Source organism: Giraffa tippelskirchi, chromosome 3, assembly GCF_054371585.1.
Source record: "Giraffa tippelskirchi isolate mGirTip1 chromosome 3, T2T-mGirTip1v1.2.pri, whole genome shotgun sequence".
Lineage (NCBI taxonomy): Eukaryota > Metazoa > Chordata > Mammalia > Artiodactyla > Giraffidae > Giraffa > Giraffa tippelskirchi.
The window spans coordinates 51,665,747-51,685,956 of record NC_137277.1 but is presented as its reverse complement, the minus strand read 5'-3'; the positions used below and the strand labels follow the sequence as shown (position 1 = coordinate 51,685,956).

The 20,210-nt window shown below is 35.6% G+C and overlaps 1 protein-coding gene across 4 annotated transcripts in view; it reads left to right on the top strand.

The window, feature by feature from the left end:
• INTS2 (integrator complex subunit 2) overlaps nucleotides 1–20,210 on the top strand; it is a 54,948-nt gene that overhangs the window by 29,911 nt on the left and 4,827 nt on the right. For 2 of the 4 annotated variants that reach the window (XM_081585019.1, XM_081585020.1), the window contains exons 16-20: nucleotides 3,326–3,430; nucleotides 5,610–5,774; nucleotides 6,919–7,120; nucleotides 14,546–14,671; nucleotides 18,385–18,583. In XM_081585019.1, the coding sequence (XP_081441145.1) occupies nucleotides 3,326–3,430; nucleotides 5,610–5,774; nucleotides 6,919–7,120; nucleotides 14,546–14,671; nucleotides 18,385–18,583 (797 nt within the window). The remainder of the gene's footprint in view (nucleotides 1–3,325; nucleotides 3,431–5,609; nucleotides 5,775–6,918; nucleotides 7,121–14,545; nucleotides 14,672–18,384; nucleotides 18,584–20,210) is intronic. The other 2 variants (XM_081585021.1, XM_081585022.1) reach the window with 1 other exon arrangement.

Sequence of the window (20,210 nt, the reverse complement as noted above, 5' to 3'; positions counted from 1 at the left end):
GCCATTATAGAGAGTGGCAGAATGAATATCCTCAGAGCTAACTCGGTGTACAGATATAATTATTTATTTCTTTAGGACAGAACTACTAAATCAAAGATTTTTGAATTCCAGTATTTAAAAAATGATTTGTCATACCTGTTTTCCAGATAGTTTTTACCATTATAGACATTTTGTAGAAGACATATGCATAAGACATTTGTATATGATGTGAGTACCAATTTTTTTGCATTCACAGTGATAGCAATTGAGTGTTATCATTTGTTTATGGTGTATTTTGATTATAGAATTCTGTGGAGAGGAGACTCTTTGAAAGTAAGGTACTAACATTATAAGACTAATCACTTACATTTTCTTTTAGGACATTATTTCATTTTTAAAATTTACATATGCCTTTAATTAATTTATGTATGCCCACCTCCCCAGCAGCAAAAGCCCTGAGTGCTAACTACTGGACCACCAGGGAATTCCCTGAACTATTTTTTTCTTTTACATTATTAAAATGTAAGATTCATGAAGTTATCAAGTATGGGATACAGACTGGCCTCCCAGGTGGCCCAGTGGTAGAGAATCTGCTTGCCCACACGGGAGACACAAGAGAAGTGGGTTCAGTCCCTGGTGGGAAAGATCCCTGGCAGGAGGGCACAGCAGCCCTCTCCAGTATTCTTGCCTGGAGAATCCCGTGGACAGAGGAGCCTGGCGGGCTACAATCCATGGGATCGCAAAGAGCTGGACGCGACTGAGCACACACACGTGGGATACAGATTCAGTTTAAAAAGTTTTCATTTTATGTATTTATTGATTTATATTTAGTTGTGCCGGGCCTTCGCTGCTGCATGGGCTTTTCCTCTTGTTGTGACGAGCAGGGGCTACTCTGTAGTTGCAGTGTGAGAGTTCTCGTTGTTACGGCTTTTCTTACTGTGGAGCGTGGGGCTCTAGGGGACTTGGGTTCAGGAGTTGTGCACAGGCTTAGCTGCTCCATGGCATGTGTGATCTTCCTGGATCAGGGATCAAACCCTTGTCTCCTGCACTAGCAGGTAGATCCTTTACCATTGAGCCACCAGGGAAGCCCCTAGTTGTTTTTTTTTTAAATAATTGGTTATTTGTCAATATCACAAAGCAAATAACCTGTCATTTTCCTATTAATTTGGAAAGTTGCTCTGATGTATATTGAAGTTTTATTACAAACCCATGTCTGATTTTTTTTTTATGTTAGGCATTTCCAGTCCCTTTCACAATTGTTGTTCTTGTTGAAAATTTCTGTCCATTTTCACGTATATAATCTTGCACAGGAACTCTGTAAGATTTTGTCAAATTCCATAGAAGAAAATTATATTTGGATTTTGGTTAGAATTATGTTATGCTAGAAATTAATTTGGAGAGAATTTACGTCTTTACAATATAAGTCTTTCCAGCTAGGAATATGAAATAATTTTTTTAAAGACTTATTTTTCATCAGCTGTGCAGCTTGTGAGATCTTAGTTCCCTAACCCAGGATCAAACCCATCTTCCCAGCAGTAAAAGCCTTGAGTCCTAATCACTGGACTGCCAGGGAATTCCCTGAAATAATTTTTCCTTTAAATTATTAAAACGTAAGATTCATGAAGGCCAATTTTTATCTTTTTTTGCTACTGTGTCATTGAGTTGGACATGACTGAGTTACTTTTACTCACTTACTCATTTAGAATATTACTTGATACAGAGTAATCACTTAATACATGTTTTTGAATGTGTGAATTTATTCAAATTATTTTTTTATGTCAATTAAACTTTGCTTTGTATAGACTTTGTGTAATTTTTTTCTTAAGTTATTGCTAGCTACAAGGAAGGTATAGACATTTACTTTGGGTTAGTCAGGCTCTGAATTTCTTAGAGTACCATTTAAAAAAAATTTATCAAGGGAATGCTTTTTCAGCAGTTACTGAGATAATTTGGTCTATTTATATAATTTGTTGTATAATTGATATCTATATTTCTGGAGTGGGCCCTACTTGCTCTGGGTATATTATTCTTTTAGCATGGTGCTAGATTTGATTTGTCTTTTTTTTTTAAATATTATTTTTTCCATCTGTGTTTAAGCAAGTGAAATAGGCCTTTTTTCTCTTCACTTGTTTTTTTCCTAGCTTTAGTATTAGTTTACATTCATTTCATAAGTAAATTAGTTTTCCACAGGAATGTTTTAAGGATCAAAATGTTACAAAAGCTAGGGGCAATGTAATTTTTCTTTCTGATTGTCATTGGTTTATAGAAATGCAAGAGATCTTTGCATATTTAATTTTATATCTTGCAGCCCTACTGAATTTGTTTATTAGTTTTCACAGTATTCACTGACTTGCAAGGGGTATCATGTCTAACCAAGAAGTGTATCGTTTATTTAGGCAATGATTCTCAACCTTTATTCTAACACTTGTACTCATATACTTCTTAACTTCAATCAATAAAAATTTGTTGAGCTTTACATTATGTGGTTTGTATTTGGAAAAGAATATTGGATATAGTTTTTCAAACTATGGACAGCCTGATTGAGATGCTCATAAGTTCTGTTGTACGTGCAAAGAGCTTGGAATAAGATGAGGGTGTTAGGCATGTAGCATATGGTGGAGATGAGACAGAAAGTGTTGATTGGCAAGGACCTTTTACCCTGCGGATCTGGAAATCCATGGATCCAGATATTTGAGCATGGATCTAGAGACACATGATCTGGCCAAATATGAATTTAAATAAGAAGACTGTGGCACCAATGTGAAGGATGGTTCAAAAAGAAGAGGAATTGGAGTCTGGAAAATTGAACCATAATAGTTGTTTAAATAAATGATGAGTAGGTATTGAATTAGGATAGCAGAAAAAGAATAGAAATTAAGATGGATTTGCTTAAAAAAAAAAAGATGGACTTGTTAATTGAAGGTAGAAGTTGTAAGAGAAGAAAGCCATTCATATTTCCCAACTTTCTTCAGAAAGAGTCAGTCACCACTAATAGATAATATGATTAAGGCTGTTGGCATCATGAAGCTTTAAGCCATGTGGTCATGACTGCATTTGGCTTCCTAATTAGGCTTGGGGGAGTTTCTAGGTGGCTTTTCTCACTCATGATTTTCGTTCCCACTGGTTTCAGTTTCAGAACATTTTCCAGATCTTGCCCTGAAGTATGTTCTTGCTCGTCATATGTATTCACTACTTTGGTAGTGATTCTTCATCTTTTATGAGCTATATTCACAGATTAAGTGAATTAAGAGTAATTTAACATTGTGTTTGTTCCCATTTGTGTTGAAGGTTAAGATTTATGTTGTTTCTGACGTTATGTCTTACATTTCTTATTTTTGACTGACAGCTGCCATGCAAAGAAAACCCAAATCATATTCATCTTCTTTAATGGATCAGATTCCTATCAAATTCCTTATTCGACAGGCTCAAGGACTTCAGCAGGAGTTGGGAGGTATTTGTTTTGTTTGCTTTTTACTGGTAATGTTTATTGGTAAAAAATACCTACTTTTTTTTTAATTTAATTTTTTATTTTTTTTTAGCACCAAAAACATTTTGTATTGGGGTATAACCAATTAACAATGTGATAGTTTCATTTGAACAGTGAAGGGACTCAGCCATACATATACATGTGTCCATTCTCCCCCAAATGCCGCTCCCATCCAGGCTGGCACATAACATTGAGCAGAGTTTCATGTGTTATACAATAGGTAAAAAATACCTACTGTGTGTAAGATTATAAAGTGTAATAGGTACGCAAAACTAAACATTCAATTTAAGAGTGAATTTCTCTTTACTTTCCTTGCTATCTTACTCCCTGAAAACTACTTCCCACCCCCGAGGCCCTAGCTATTTCCTTTTGGTATGCAGTTTCACATATTCTTTTCTACAGGTTGAACCATATGAGATTACAAGTATTCAACTATTTTTGACCTCTGAAAATGCAGTTTCATGTGGTTGAAGCTGATAGAAACACACACAAGTAAAAAAATCTTTTTTTAATCTCTAAATGGTATCATACTGTATTTCTTCTGAGACTTGCTTTCTTCTCTTGGAGTCGTGGAGATCTTATCATGTCACTACATGTAGATCTACATTATTGTTTTTAATTGCTACATAACATGCCATAGCATGAAATTACTATAATACTTTTACTGTAAAACTGTCAAGTAGAAATATAGTAATATTTTTTGAAATTCAATTTTTTTTCTTAATTTAACAGCTTTTTATAATGTTTGAATGTATGGATTTTTTTTTCTCTTTGATTTGTTTCTTTGAAGCTCAGAATTTCTTTTTCTGTCTTTATTATGGTTGATTTCAAGGGTGAACATGAACTTTCTTTGGGCTTCTTTAGCCATATGTCTGCATTTATTTATATCTTTGCATAATCTCTTTTCAGAGAAGTGATGTTATATTTTGCAGCATTTGGTAACTAATGTTGCAACTAATAAAGGGATTATATAATGTAGACTAATTTGTACTATTATAAGCAGACATTTTTGTGATTGTCCTGACCACACATCTATTTGTGCATTTCAACTTCAAAATAATACCACTTGTGGTTGTTACAGTGTCTTTGTCACAGAAACATTTAAGCAGTTTCTGTGGAAATGGCAGTAGATACTTATCCCTTTTGGGACTAAGCAGCAGTTTGATTTGATCTAAGTTAAGTTGTATAGTAAATGGGTGATCAAATCTAAAGTACTTTTATTACTGATGATACTCTTATTGCTGGCTCTAGCAACTGGGAGATAATGGTAATTGTATAGTAACAACATTTATTAGGTAAATAATATAGTACTTCATCTGTCTAAATAGACATTATCATCATTTGTTTTTTCATTGCTGATGTTATACAATAATAATAATGAGTCATCAAGCTATGCTATAAGCAAGTTTAGAAATAAGACTTCGATTTAGTCAAAGGAGGTCCCAATGCTTCTGAGCTTCCTAACCCTTCTTAAAAGAAGACAATTGCACCCTCTTGTGGATATCGTTAGTACTGCTTGGGTTGGCTTACACAGCTGTGTGACATTAGGAACATTAATATAAATATCTTTCCACCTATTTCCTTACAGTAGAACAGAGACAATGCTGCTTACCTTGTAGCAATGTTAGGGTGAAATGAGAAAATGTACATAAAGTGTACATTTAGGCACTCAAGTTGGGTAACTTTAATTTTACCCACGTATAGCAATGATTCTCAACTAGGTTGGAGGAGAGGATGTATTCTCTTGTAGAAGTCTATCAGAATTTCTGAGTGAGGCCTTTTTCAAACCACATGTGATCTTTCCCAAATGAACCTTTTTTTCCCTTCTGTTGTTTTCATCCCCACTCAACTCTTGAGCTACTGCTACTTTTATGCTGGAATAGGATGGAAGAGAGCTTCAGAACTTTTGATAAAAGTAGTGGTTTCCAGCTTCCTGTGTATCAGTTCAGCTGGGGATCTTGATTTAAGCAAAATCCCTGACTGAAGTACTGAATAGAAGTTCTCAAACTGTAGTGTGCATGCGTAAGAAGTGCGGATTCCTTTGGCTGGTGGAAAATGAAAGGGAGAAGGGAAAGGGGAAAGAGGAAAGAGATTTTGATGTTTAAGAATGAAGAATCAAGTTGATGTCTTGTACATTTTCAAGGGTTGCATTCTGCTTTACTTCGTCTCCTTGCAACCAATTACCCACATTTATGCATCGTGGATGATTGGATCTGTGAAGAGGAAATCACAGGGACGGATGCCCTGTTAAGGAGAATGCTTCTAACTAATAATGCCAAAAACCACTCTCCTAAACAACTTCAAGAAGGTATAGTAAACTGATAACTCCTTTTAACCCTTTAGTAGTACAAAGAAGTGTTAGCCCCATTGAAATCTTAGAATCATGCAGAATTTTCCTGGAGATAGAGCAGTGTTTTAGTGATTATATAAAGTAATTCTCTTTGAGTGTAAGGATTTTTAACCCTTTTTTTTTCTGACATGCTTGCATCTGTTTCCTCATAGGGTCTACATTGCATCAATAAACAGGTCATATGGTTTAGGAAGGTCTTAAAACTGGTCAGAAATAAGTGCCATGATGTGGATGTATGACAGAAATCAAACCAGTATTGCAAAACAATCATCAATCAATTAAAAATCAATAAATATATATATAAAAAGAAATAAGTGCCATGGAATAGAAAACAATGTATTTGTTGTTAATAGATAATGTTCTAGGTCAGCACTGTCAGATAGAAATAAGATGTGAGCTACACATGTAATTTTAAACTTTCTATATAATTTGCCACATTCAAAAAGTTAGAAAAAAGACAAAATTAATTTAAATAATTATTTTATATAACCCAATATATCTAATGTATTATCATTTCATCATGTAATCAATACAAAAACTGTTAGATATTTTACTGGTTTTCCATACTAAGTCTGTGTGTTTTATACTTACAGCACATCTCATTTTATACTAGCCATGTTTCAAATACTCAGCAGCCAAAAGTGCTTAGTGACTATTCTATTGAAAGATTGCAGTTCTAGATATTTTTTTGTTAACAGCTGCTTACAGCCCATAAGGGGCTACCTGAAGGAAGGTGTCAAGAAATATGAATTTTTCAACTGAATGTTAATACCAAAAGCAATACTTGGGTATATTTTCATGGTCAGCCAGTTTTTAAAATCAGTGCAAATCATTGTCTTTCTGTCACTGTCACTTCTGTGATTTTTAGGATGAGATTTTTGTTGTTGTTGTTCTTTATGAAATAACTGCACTTAAACATGAATTTTTCTTAAGGGCCTAATTTTAAGTGTCCCCACAACTATGGCTAGGATTGAAAGTTTTACTTTCTTTAAAGCAATATTGTTTTCTTGATTTGTTTGGCCTATAGCGTGATAGAGCAATATTTGCTTTCCATTTGGTAAGCTGTGTAGTACTTAGATTGTGACGGCAGTTTTCCTTTTAGCGTTTTCAGCTGTCCCAGTAAGTCACACACAAGTGATGCAGATTCTAGAACACTTGACTCTACTCTCCGCCAGTGAACTTATACCATATGCAGAAGTATTAACATCCAATATGAATCAGCTGTTGAATTCAGGGGTTCCACGGCGAATTCTTCAAACAGTCAATAAACTCTGGATGGTTCTGAATACTGTGATGCCTAGGAGGTAATTGCAATGCCCTGTTACATGTAATAGATAAGTGTATAGCAGTGATTGTATACAATAACCTAAGCTGAAATGTTGAAAAAAATTGTTAAAAAAAACTTTTTGACAGCATAAATCCTTTCTGAAGACTACTGATTAAAGGGCTGTTATATCTTTTAAGGAAAATAATACATTTTATCTTAACACAGAAACCATCAAGTGTTTCCAACTTGAGAAAGTCCTTTAAAAGGGAGTTGTAGTCATTTGTGGCTAATTGTGATGTAGATTACCATTGTGTCTTGCATCGTTGCAGTGGTTCCAGAGTTTGCTGTACATTGAAATCTCCCAGAGAGCTTTCTAAACTTCTGATCCCCAAGTTGTATGCCATGCTAATTGAATCAGAGTGGAATGCTGGGTTCACTGTTTTGTCTTTAGTCACATAGGTCTCTGGTGGTCCATAGATTGCATCAGAAACACTTGGTCAGGTCTAAAAAAAAATATTGGGCTGGATTTACCTGAGATTTTGATTCAGTAGGTCTGAGAATATCTGTACATTTTAAATTTGATTTTTACTTATACCAAATTAATAACTGCACATAAGTTAAATAGTGTATAAGGGCTGTCCCTACCTTCTCATTTTAGACTATTGCTCCTCAGTGGTACCTATTCTCAGCTCTTTTATCTTTTAATTCTGACATTTATGTCCCACCATATATCTTAGTGATATGCTTATAATTACCATGATTATCTGACATTCCAATTTAGAAATTATCTTTTGACTTCCTACTGTACAAGGTAAAGATTGAGCACTCTTACCTGCTTCCCTATGACTCCTTCTTCCCCCAACACATATCCTCTCTTCCTCCATTTCTCCCAACCCAGTTATATCAGAATTTTTGGTTAAAGAAATATTTACTGTATATATAATTATGAGTTGTTGTTCTGTTGCTAAGTCATGTCCAACTCTTTGAGAGCCCATGGACTGCAGCATGCCAGTCTTCCATGTCTGTCACTATCTCCTGAAGTTTGCTCAGATTCATGTCCATTGAGTTGGTGATGCTATCTACCATCTCATGCTCTGCTGCCCTTTTCTCCTTTTGCATTCAGTCTTTCCCAGCATCAGTTCAGTTCAGTTGCTCAGTCGTGTCTGACTCTTTGAGACCCCATGGACTGCAGCACACCAGGCTTCCCTGTTTATTACCAAACCCGGAGCTTGCTCAAACTCATGTCCAATCGAGTCGGTGATGCCATCCAACCATCTCATCCTCTGTCGTCCCCTTCTCCTCCTGCCTTCAGTCTTTTCCAGCATCAGGGTCTTTTCAAATGAGTCAGCTCTTTGCATCAGGTGGCCAAAGTATTGCAGTTTCAGCTTCAGCATCAGTCCTTCTAATGAATTTCAGGACTGATTTTCTTTAGCATTAACTGGTGTGATCTCCTTGCTGTCCATGGGATTCTCAAGAGTCTTCTCTAACACCACAGTTCAAAAGCATCAATTCTTTGGTGCTCAGCTTACTTTATGGTCCAAATCTCACATCCATACATGACTACTGGAAAAACCATAGCTTTGACTATACATACCTTTGTCAGCAAAGCAATGTCTCTGCTTTTTAATTTGCTGTCTAGGTTGGTCATAGCTTTTCTTCCAAGGAGCAAGTGTCTTTTAATTTCATGGCTGCAATCACTATCTGCAGTGATTTTGGAGCCCAAGAAATAAAGTCTCTCACCATTACCATTGTTTCTTCATCTATTTGCCATGAAGTGATGGGACCAGATGCCGTGATCTTAGTTTTTTGAATGTTGAGTTTTAAGCCAGTTTTTTCCCTCTCCTCTTTCATTTTCATCAAGAGGCTCTTTAATTCCTCTTTGCTTTCTGCCATAAGGGTGATGTCATCTGCATATCTGAGGTTATTGATATTTCTCCCACCAATCTTGATTCCCGCTTGTGCTTCATCCAGCCCGGCATTTCACATGATGTACTCTGCATATAAGTTAAATAAGCAGGGTGACAATATACAGCCTTGATGTACTCCTTTCCCGATTTGGAACCAGTCTATTGTTGCATGTCCAGTTTAACTGTTGTTTCTTGACCTGCATACAGATTTCTCAGAGGCAGGTAAGGTGGTCTGGTATTCTCATCTCTTGAAGAATTTCCCACAGTTTGTTTTGATCCACACAGTCAAAGGCTTTAGCATAGTCAATGAAGCAGAAGTAGATGTTTTTCTGGAATTCTCTTGCTTTTTCTGTGGTCCAGCAGATGTTGGCAATTTGATCTCTGGTTCCTCTGCCTTTTCTAAATCCAGCTTGAACATCTGAAAGTTCTTGGTTCATGTACTGTTGAGGAGAATTTTGAGCATTACTTTGCTAGCATGTGAGATGAGTGCAATTATGTGGTAGTTTGAATATTATTTGGCATTGCCTTTCTTTGGAATTGGGATGAAAACTGACCTTTTCCAGTCCTGTGGCTACTGCTGAGTTTTCCAATTTGCTGGCATATTGAGTGCAGCACTTTCACAGCATCATCTTTTAGGATTTGAAATAGTTCTGCTGGAATTCCATCACCTCCACTAGCTTTGTTCGTAGTGATGCTTCCTAAGGCCCACTTGACTTCACATTTCAGGATGTCTGGCTCTAGGTGGGTGATCACACCATTGTGGTTATCTGGGTCATGAAGATCTCTTTTGTACAGTTCTTCTGTGTATTCTTGCCACCTCTTCTTAATATCTTCTGCTTCTGTTAGGTCCATACTGTTTCTGTCCTTTAGGTGCCCATCTTTACATGAAATATTCCCTTGGTATCTCTAATTTTCTTGAAGAGATCTCTAGTCTTTCCCATTCTATTGTTTTCCTCTATTTCTTTGCATTGATCACTTAAGAAGACTTTCTTATCTGTCCTTCCTCTTCTTTGGAACTCTGCATTCAGATGGATATATGTTTTTCTCCTTGGCTTTTCGCTTCTCTTCTTTTCTCAGCTATTTGTAAGGCCTCCTCAGACAACCATTGTGCCCCTCTGCATTTCTTTCTCTTGGGGATAGTTTTGCTCATCTCCTCCTGTACAATGTTAAGAACTTCCATCCATGGTTCTTCTGGCCTTCTATCTATCAGATGTAATCCCTTGAATCTATTTGTCACTTCCTCTGCATAATCGTTGGAGAAGGAAATGGCAACCCACTCCAGTACTCTTGCCTGGAAAATCCCATGGTTGGAGGAGCCTGGTAGGCTGCGGTCCATGGGATGGCGAAGAGTTGGACATGACTGAGTGACTTCACTTTTACTTTTCTCTTTCATGCATTGGAGAAGGAAATGGCAACCCACTCAGCATTCTTCCCTGGAGAATCCCAGGGACAGAGGAGCCTGGTGGGCTGCCGTCTACGGGGTTGCACAGAGTCGGACATGACTGAAGAAACTTAGCAGCAGCAGCAGCTGCATAATTGTAAAGGATTTGATTTAGGTCATACCTGAATGGTCTAGTGGTTTTCCCGGCTTTCTTCAGTTTTAGTCTCAATTTTGCAATAAGGAGTTCATGATCTGAGCCACAGTCAGGTCCCGGTCTTGTTTTTGCTGACTGTATAGAGCTTCTTCATTTTCAGCTGTAAAGAATATAATCAATCTGATTTTGAATTTGACCGTCTGGTGATATCGTCTCTTGTGTTGTTGAAAGAGGGTGTTTGCTATGAGCAGTTTGTTCTCTTGGCAAACTCTGTTAGCCTTTGCCCTGCTTCATTTTGTACTCCAAGGCCAAACTTGCCTGTTACTACAGGTATTTCTTGACTTCCTCCTTTTGCATTCCAGTCCCCTATGATGAAAAGGACAGGATCTTCCCAGCATCATGTCTTCCAGTGAGTTGGCTCTTTGCCTTAGGTGTCCCAAGTACCAATACTTCAGCTTCAGCATCAGTCCTTCCAATGAATTGTCAGGACTGATTTCCTTTAGGATGGTCTGGTTGGATCTCCTTCCAGTCCAAGGGACTCTCAAGCATGTTTTCCAGCACCACAATTCAAAAGCATCAATTCTTTGGCACTCAGTTTTCTTTATACTCTAACTCTCACATCTGTACATGACTACTGGAAAAACCATAGCTTTGACCATACAGACCTTTGTCAGCAAAGCATTGTCTTTGCTTTTTAATTTGCTGTCTAGATTTGTCATAGGTTTTCTTCCAAGGAACAAGAGTCTTTTAATTTCATGGCTGCAGTCACCATCTGCAGTGATTTTGGAGCCTAAGAATATAAAATCTGTCACTGCTTCCACTTTTTCCCTTTCTATTTGCCATAAAGTAATGGGACCAGATGCCATGATCTTCCTTTTTTGAATATTGAGTTTTAAGCCAGTTTTTTCACTCTTCTTTCACCCTCATCAAGAGGCTCTTTAATTCCTCTTTGCTTTCTGCCATAAGGGTGATGTTATCTACGTATCTGATGTTGTTAATATTTCTCCCAGCATCTTTATTACAGCTTGTGAGTCATCCAGCTTACGATTTTGCATGATGTACTCTGCATATAAGTTAAATAAGCAGGGTGACAATATACAGCCTTGACGGACTCCTTTGCCAATTTTGAACCAGTCATTTGTTCCATGTAAGGTTCTAACTGTTACTTTTGACCCACATACAAGTTTCTCAGAAGACAGATAAAGTGATCCAGTATTCCCATCTCTTGAAGAATTTCCCACAGTTGGTTGTGATCCACATAGTCAAAGGCTATGCTAAAGCTTTGTCAGTGAAGCAGAAGTAGATGTTTTTCTGGAATTCTCTTGCTTTTTCTCTGATCCAGTGGATGTTGGCAATTTGATCTCTGGTTCATTTGCCTTCTATATTGAGCTTGTACATCTAGATGTTCTTGGTTCATGTACTGGTGAAGCCTAGCTTGGGGGATTGAGCTTAAGCTTGCTAGCATGCAGAATGAGTGCAATTGTGCGGTAGTTTGAACATTCTTTGGCATTGCCCTTCTCTGAATTTGGAATGAAAATTGACCTTTTCTAGTCCTGTGGCCACTGCTGAGTCTTCCAAATTTGCTGGCATATTGAGTGCAGCACTTTAAGAGAATCATCTTTTAAGATCTGAAATAGCTCAGCTGGAATTCTGTCACTTCCACTAGGTTTTTTCATAAGTAGTGCTTCCTAAGGCCCACTTTATTTCACACTCCAGGATGTCTGGCTCTAGGTGAATGACCAAACTATCATGGTTATCTGGGTCATTAAGACCTTTTTTGTATAGTTCTTCTGTGTATTCTTGCCATCTCTTCTTAATCTCTTTTGCTTCTGTTAGGTCCTTACTGATCTGTCCTGTTTTGTACTCATCCTGGCATGAAATGTTTCCTTGGTATCTCCAATTTTCTTGAAGAGACCTTTAGTCTTTCCCATTCTATTGTTTTCCTCTACTTCTTTGCATTGTTAATTTAGGAATGCCTTCTTATGAGTACATAAGTGTTACTTTAGTTGATGTATATGATAGATTATAATCTCTCTCTTATACAACTGTCCTCCTCTGCACCCCACATACAAACCTTGAGTTGTTTGCCTCTTGTCTGTTTGTTTAGGTTTTTTTTTTTCTGTATTAATCACACGTTCACTTTCAAACTATATTGTTGAGTAGAAATTTACATAACAGTTAGTTGTAACATATCAGATAATATATCTGTAACATTTTTCCTTGGAAACCTTCCTTTCAGAGCTTTCAATCCATTTGTTTCAGTCGGAGACATCCACGGTAGCCATCTGAAATGCTTTGTCTTTTGTTCAATTCCATGTTTTTCTTTCTTGGTTTAGCTCCTTATGAGTGGAACTCTTACTCAAGTGACTTCTTGAGAAAGGTTGTTTGGGAAACTTTTCTTTTTCTTTGAGGTTTTCATGTGTGAGAAGGTATTTATTCTTCCTCTCACATATGATTGATATTTAGCCTTGGTGTAGAATTCTAGCTTATTTTTCCTCTTAGCAACTTGAAGGCTTTATTCTATTGAAGTAACTAGAGCTTTCCTGATTGCTATTGAGTAACCTCATTTACCACCTCCCAGTCCTTTGTATGTTATGTGACCATTGTTTTTTCTCTCTTAAAGGTTTTAGGTTCTTTTTTACTGTTTCTGCAGTTTCATGATGGTACCTTTTGATGTAGGTCTTTTTTAATTTGTGGGCTTCCCTGGTGGCTCAGCGGTAAAGAATCCACCTGCCAGTGCAGGAGACATGGGTTAAATCCTGGGTCAGGAAGATCCGCTGAAGAAGGAAATGACAACCCACTGCAGTATTCTTGCCTGGGAAATCCCATGGAATCTGGTGGGCTTTAGGTCACAAGGTTGCAAAAGAATCGGACACGACTTAGCAACTAAACGGCAACAGCAGCTTTTAAAATTGGTGGTCCTGGGCACTTGGTTGGCCTTTTTTTTTTGACATCTGGGGACCAGTGCTAATACTTTCACTTCTAGGACATTTTCATATATATATTTCTCCCCCCCCCCCCAATAATTTCTCTCTTTCTGTTTTCTGGAATTTTTTGCAGTTTGGGTTTTAAACCTCTTTGATCTACTCTGATTTTTCTCTTCTTTTTCCTCTATTTTTAAATTTATCTTTTGAATACATTTTCTAGATGTTTTCTGTATGTTATCTTCTGCCCTTTCCTTTGAATTTAAAATATTCCTGTTATAGTTTTAATTTCTAAGAACTCTTATTTGAGAATCTCTAATTGTTTTCTGTTCTTGTTTCATATATGAAATATTCCATCCTTTAAGGAAATTATACCTTTAAGAATTTTTTTCTTCTTATCCCTACATTCTCTGTTTCTTTGGCATTCCCTCTTTCTGTTTGTATATTTTTCTCTTTTTCAAATTAGAAGCTTTCTTTGATATCTGATGATCATTGGCTACCCACTCATGTTTAAGAGTGGGCAAGCTCTGTGTGCGAGGGCTGGTGGACTCCTGGCCTTCACTGTAAAAGGTCAGATACCCTCCATATTGCATATCTCTCAGTAATTCTGATGGTGTAGTTAGGTTAGTAACCACTTTTATGGTTTATTGATGTCTAATCTCATAGTGGCATCTCACATTGAGATTCTATGGTAATAAATGTAGAACAGTGACAATTTATGGGGCCAGTTACAGCTTCAAAGTGCTTTGGTGGATATAATTTCATTTATAGGTATTTTCATATCTTACAGAGGAGAAATAAGTTCAGGAATCTCCATGACTTATACAGTCATATAGCAAGTATGGTATAACTGAGGTTTTAATTCAAATTTTCATTTTATATGCAATGATTATTCCATTAGAACTGTGAAGATTTTTGAAACTACTTTCATTTGTTTAGAAACATAATAATAGGTTAGATTTTTTAATAGTTTTTAATTTTCCCAAGTCCATTTACACCTGTTCTGTATTTTTTCCCTGAATGTAGCTTTCTAACCTGGCTACAGGTTTCAATTATGATATAGCTGTTTTTGAACATATGATTATTTTCTCATCAGGCTGTGGGTAATGACAGTTAACGCACTTCAACCATCAATAAAGTTAGTACGACAGCAAAAGTATACTCAGAATGACCTGATGATAGATCCTCTCATTGTGCTAAGATGTGATCAGAGGGTTTACAGGTATGTGTTGAGTTTCATTTTTACTATAGAGTTTATGCTTTGGAGAATCAAAGGAATTTGAAGAAATTCAGTTTAAACTTATATCTTAGTGTGCTTGCAGATAACCTGGCAGTATGACCTGTGAGGTTTTTGCTTTTGGTTCTTTTTTTTGTTGTCTATATTCATGAACTTCACTTTAATATTTAATATGTGATTAATAATACTAGCTTTAAGAAAATATCATCCTTGGTTTTCACAGCCCTCAATAGTGGCTATTCTTTCAGAGTCAAGATGGTGAAAAATAATATTGTTTCTGCTAGCATTGTTGAAAAAACCTTTTAAAAAATTGGTTTATTGTGAACTATTGCATGCATTAAAATTGTGATCTTTTTGGAATCCTCAGTTGTGAGGTTAGCTTTATTTATTCCACGTTTGTGTATAATTCCTTGCCAGTGGCTGAACTTAATGTTTCTTTGAAGTAACTTCACCTCAAGAGGTGGAATTAATTAGTCCTCATCATTAATATTTGAATTTCTAATTGCTCAGCTAAATAATAGCTAAGATATACAAGTTGAAGGGTCTTCCTTTAAAGTGATTATCACCTGTATGGGGAAATAAAACCCTTACCTGAAAAATTAAATAGTATGGTCACATGCAGATGAATGGTATAGTAAATGGATGTTGTTAAAGTTTTAGGAGGAAATCAGACTTCTGTTTTGAAGAACAGAAATAGAGTTTAGATGAACAGAAACTGTAACGATGGGGTGTAGATGGTCAAAAAAGGTATCTTGAGAAAAAGAATGGTGTGAGCAAAAGTATAAAAGCCAGTGGGAAAAGGCTTGAGTGGATGGCTGAATTTTTGAGAACACACTTTAGAGTTGAATGTTAGGTTAAGGTCAGACTATTGAGGGCCTTGAGTGTTAGTCTAAAGAGATCATTTAGGTGGTAACTTGAGAAGAGAAAGTTCATGCTAGTTGATTTAGAGGGGAAAGAAGTGGAGTAAAGAAGACTAACTAGGGTACAGTCTAACGTATTCATCTGTCTTTAATCCTGGGGATGACATTCTTGAAGTGACAACATCTGCAGAATAAATCAGATACAGTTTGGTAAGATCAAGGTCTCAGAGGGATGAGGAGTCAGAAGAATAAACAATATAAATGATATTAAGTATCTATTTATGGATACTTAAAAAAGGAAACAGGAGTGAAGAACACTTCTAGAGAAGAGCCACTTCTAAGACAATTTACCATTGTTAAAAAAATCCACTTAACTAGGTAACTTTTCACCTAAATCACCTCCAGTTGTTCAGGAAGTTGTTAATTTATGCTATGATAACATATGACATGTTTTTGTAGTCTGGATCTTTCACTCAGTAACTTGTTTAACGTTTTCTCATGTTAATAGATATTCTTATATTAGTTGGCTAGGTAGTATTCCACATAGGCACACTAAAGCTTAACTCAATTCCCTATTGTTGGATATTTTATTTCCATTTTTTTGTTAATTATTTTTAGTGCTGTGGTAATTGGTGTGTACTATTTCCTAAGAATTGACTCTTAAAAATGGAATTATTGAGGCAAAGGGAACATGCTCATTTTCAAGTCTTTTGATTCATGTTTTCATTCTGCCATCCAAAAAGGCTGAACCAGTTTACATTCCCATAGTGGGTGTTTGCTATTGTATACTTTCCTATACCGTTTCATGTAATATTTTCCAATTTGATAAGTGAAAAATCAATTCCTATTTTAATTTATATTTTTGTTAGATTGGATACTTTAATATATTTATTACTTTATACTTTAGCCTAGTTTTCTATTGGAATGCTTACCTTTTTTGATTTAAAGAGCTTTTTACGTATAAAGGATATCATCTCTTCGTATATAGAATGCAGTTTTTTCTTTTATTGTTATATTGTTTTGCCTTTTAATTTTGTTCATTTTTTTAAATTTAATTTTTCCCTAAGTGGTCATTCAGATGGTTTTTAAACATAAACGATATAAAGAGATATGACATTTTGGATTTTCTTTGAACTAACCAGTGGTGATGGTAGGTAAAATGGATGGTGGGGTCTGAGTAAGCCATGTGATGTATAGATAACTGTTGCTGACTGGCTGATGGGTTCTTAGGTTCATTAAAATATTCCCTTTTTTAAGATATACATAAAAGTTTTCACAATGTATATTGAAAAGTAAACGAACAAGTAGATTGATAAGAAGGAAAAGGTGTACGGTGAAAAGTCATGTTCTCTCCTGTCTGTCATGCTGACATTTTTAAAGGAGAATTCCTCTTTGTCCTCTTGACCAATCCCAACCATCTCCAGAAAGAACTTTATTGTCATAATGGTGTGTTAGGAGCTTCACTTTCCAAGCATTTGTGAATTTATAAATATAAATATTTACTTTTTTGTTTTAAAAAATTAAATAGTTTTTGGTAGGCTTTATTTATTTATTTTTTTAAAAGCCTACCATTTTCAACATGTTTTCCATGTGAGTTTGCATAGCTCCTTCTTCTCGTTGTTTTAAGTGCTGCATAGTATTCCATATATAGATCAGTATTCCATATATATATGCCTGTCCTCCAGAAATTCTGATCAGAATGTCTGGTGGAGTTTAGAACTTTTTAAAAAATAAATACTTCAGTTTTGGGAACATTGCCATGGCTTATTTAACTGTTGAAATTATTTTTTCACTGTTAATACATGCATTTTTATTAGAGAAAATTTGAACATTTCAGAAAAACTGTTGACTTGTTGATGGGCATTTAAGCTGTTTCTGGTGTTTCACAGTTAAAAACAAAGCTGTACTGCCTCTATGCACACATGCTCAGTTTGACAGGCTAGGAAGTGGCATTGTCAAGTTTTTCTAAGGGTTGACTTTTTAATATTTTAGAGGTTACTGATGTATCTTTTGGTTTCCTTTTTTACACTTAATTCCTACATCTATTCTTATCTCATTTAGCCTTAATTTATAACAGTTTTTGAGGAATGAATATTTATTTTTTAGTTGAGGAAACTAAGGCTCGGTAAATACCATACCGTCAAGTGGTTGAAGTGTTCTTGAAATACAGAGTTGTCTTGCTCCAAAGAATAAACAGTAGTAGAAAGAATAAATATTCTATATATCTAATCTCCTTCATCTTATCAGTAATTGACTATTTCTCTTTTTGTAAAAATTTTTGTTTTATGTTGGAGCATAGTTGATTAACAGTGTTGTGTTAGTTTCAGGTGTACAGCAAAGTGATTCAGTTATATATGTATCTATTCTTTTTCAAATTCTTTTCTCATTTAGGTTATTATGGAATATTGAGCAGCATTCCCTGTGCTATACAGTAGGTCCTTGTTGGTTGTCTATTTTAAATATAAAATTATGTACATTAGACTGTTTCCCTTTGAGGACTGTTGCCTTGCAGACTCATAGCTAAGAGATTTATTGGTAGTGCCATTATTTTATAAAAAAGGATACCTTTTTTTCTAGGTCATACATTATATTTGGTTTTAGCTGATGAAATGAAATAGATAATACTATTCATACAAAAGTATAGAGAATTATATGTGTTAAGCTTTCATTTTGAGAATGAATATTTCAGTGGGAAAAGTGTAACTTTTCTGCTCTTTAGATTTTTCAGGTACTGTTCAGGTTTTTCTAATTATATAAGCTGATTCATCATGTTCTGGCTAATTTAAAAATTTATATTTGTTCTCATGTATTTTTTTCTTTTCTTCTTCCTTTGTGTAGATGCCCCCCACTGATGGATGTTACTCTGCACATGTTGAATGGGTATCTTCTGGCATCCAAAGCCTACCTTAGTGCTCATCTGAAGGAAACAGCAGAGCAAGATAGGGCTTCTCAGAATAATACGATAGGTTTAATTGGACAAACTGATGGCCCAGAAGTTACCAGAGAAGAACTGAAAAATGCATTACTGGCTGCTCAGGTAATAAAGTAAAATCTAATCAAAAAGGGCAAAGGCTTCCCTGTTAAATAGATGGCCTTCTAAATACAGTGGTAACATATTGTATATCCCTTTTATTACAGAACTTATAATGAGGTTACCTTTGCTTCTAAATATCAGATGGACTTTATTATTAAAATCAGGAATAGTCTTCATGATATTTATTTAATAGCCATTTTAGTGAGATTTACATTTTAATAAAATATAAGACTTTTGTTTCTTAAAATCAAATGATGGGGAAAAAAACCAAACGGTAAAGACAGACAAGAAGTATATATATGTAATAAAATGTCAGGCAGTGATAAATACTATGACAACACAAGTTAATGTTTCTATTTAGAAAAGGTTTTTAACAAAGTAGAACTTATTAAAGCCTTAGGTAGTAATTTTTGCAGGACATGTGAGGTGGTTGAATGTTAAGCAGTTAGAGGTCTTCATAGTAGAAATGTTTTCTTAGTTTGAAATATTTTCTGAAAATTTTTCATTGGCAACAAGGGGAATTAGAGTAGTAATATAGATCCACAATCCCTTATCTGTGGTAAGAAATCCAAAAAAGCTATGAAAACTGAAGCATTTTTTCTGGTAATTCAGTTGGCAGAAAAACCTGACCTGAAATGACCTCGTTTGTGACAAAACTTGACCTGAATTAATGTGAAGCTATTTATGGCCTTGATCCCACTTAATATGAAAATTGGTATGTTTTGCTGCAGAAATATTAATACATTTGATTATAATATACTGTCTTAGTCTCTGCTGTGGGTGTTATATAACATTACAGAAAAAAAATCTGAGTTCTAAAATAAATCTGACACTCAGAGATTCAGAGAAGGGATTGAGGATGGTAATAGCTACCATTTATATAATGCTTATTATATGGTGGATGCTATTTTGAGTTTTTTATGTGTATTAACTCATTTAATCTTTACAACCAACTTATAAGTTATGGAGTATTATCTCCACTTTTGCAGAGTAGGAAAATGAGATTCAAAGAGGTTAAATGACATGCTCAAGGTTATATATTTAGTAAGTAGGGAAGCTATTAATAGGATTCGAGCTTGGGCAGGCTGGCTCCAGAGTGTGTAAACAAAAATAATGCAGAATAGTAATAACCCAAACCCCATCAAGAATGATTATAAAGTTTACTTTATAAATGATTATAATGTAAGACTAACCTTAGTTTATAATCAGATTCTTACACAGTTAGATGGAGTAATTGTCTTCTTCTATCCCAGGCAGTGGCTGTGTTTCAGAGATGCATGTTATGTACTCATTTTCTTTTTCTTCCTTCCTGCTAGGTGAGAGTGATTATAGCTCTCCCTTACAGGTAGGGCCGTTAAATAGATCGCCCCTCAAGAAACTACTTTTCTATGAAATGACACACAAGCTTGTAGACTGAGCAACAGTGAGTTGTACAGATGGAATGGATGGTGAGGGAGAATCTTTCCTGAGCCTTAAAAAGTCCATCTTCAAATTAAAAGGGAAAAGAATTTAGGGGAGTGGCTTTTAGACATTGATTATTAATCACCATCTTCAGAGGTGAGGAAAAAAAGAGGAATACAAGACATCTTGGGTGAAGTAAGAATTTAAGAGGAAGGAAGAGAGATTCTGG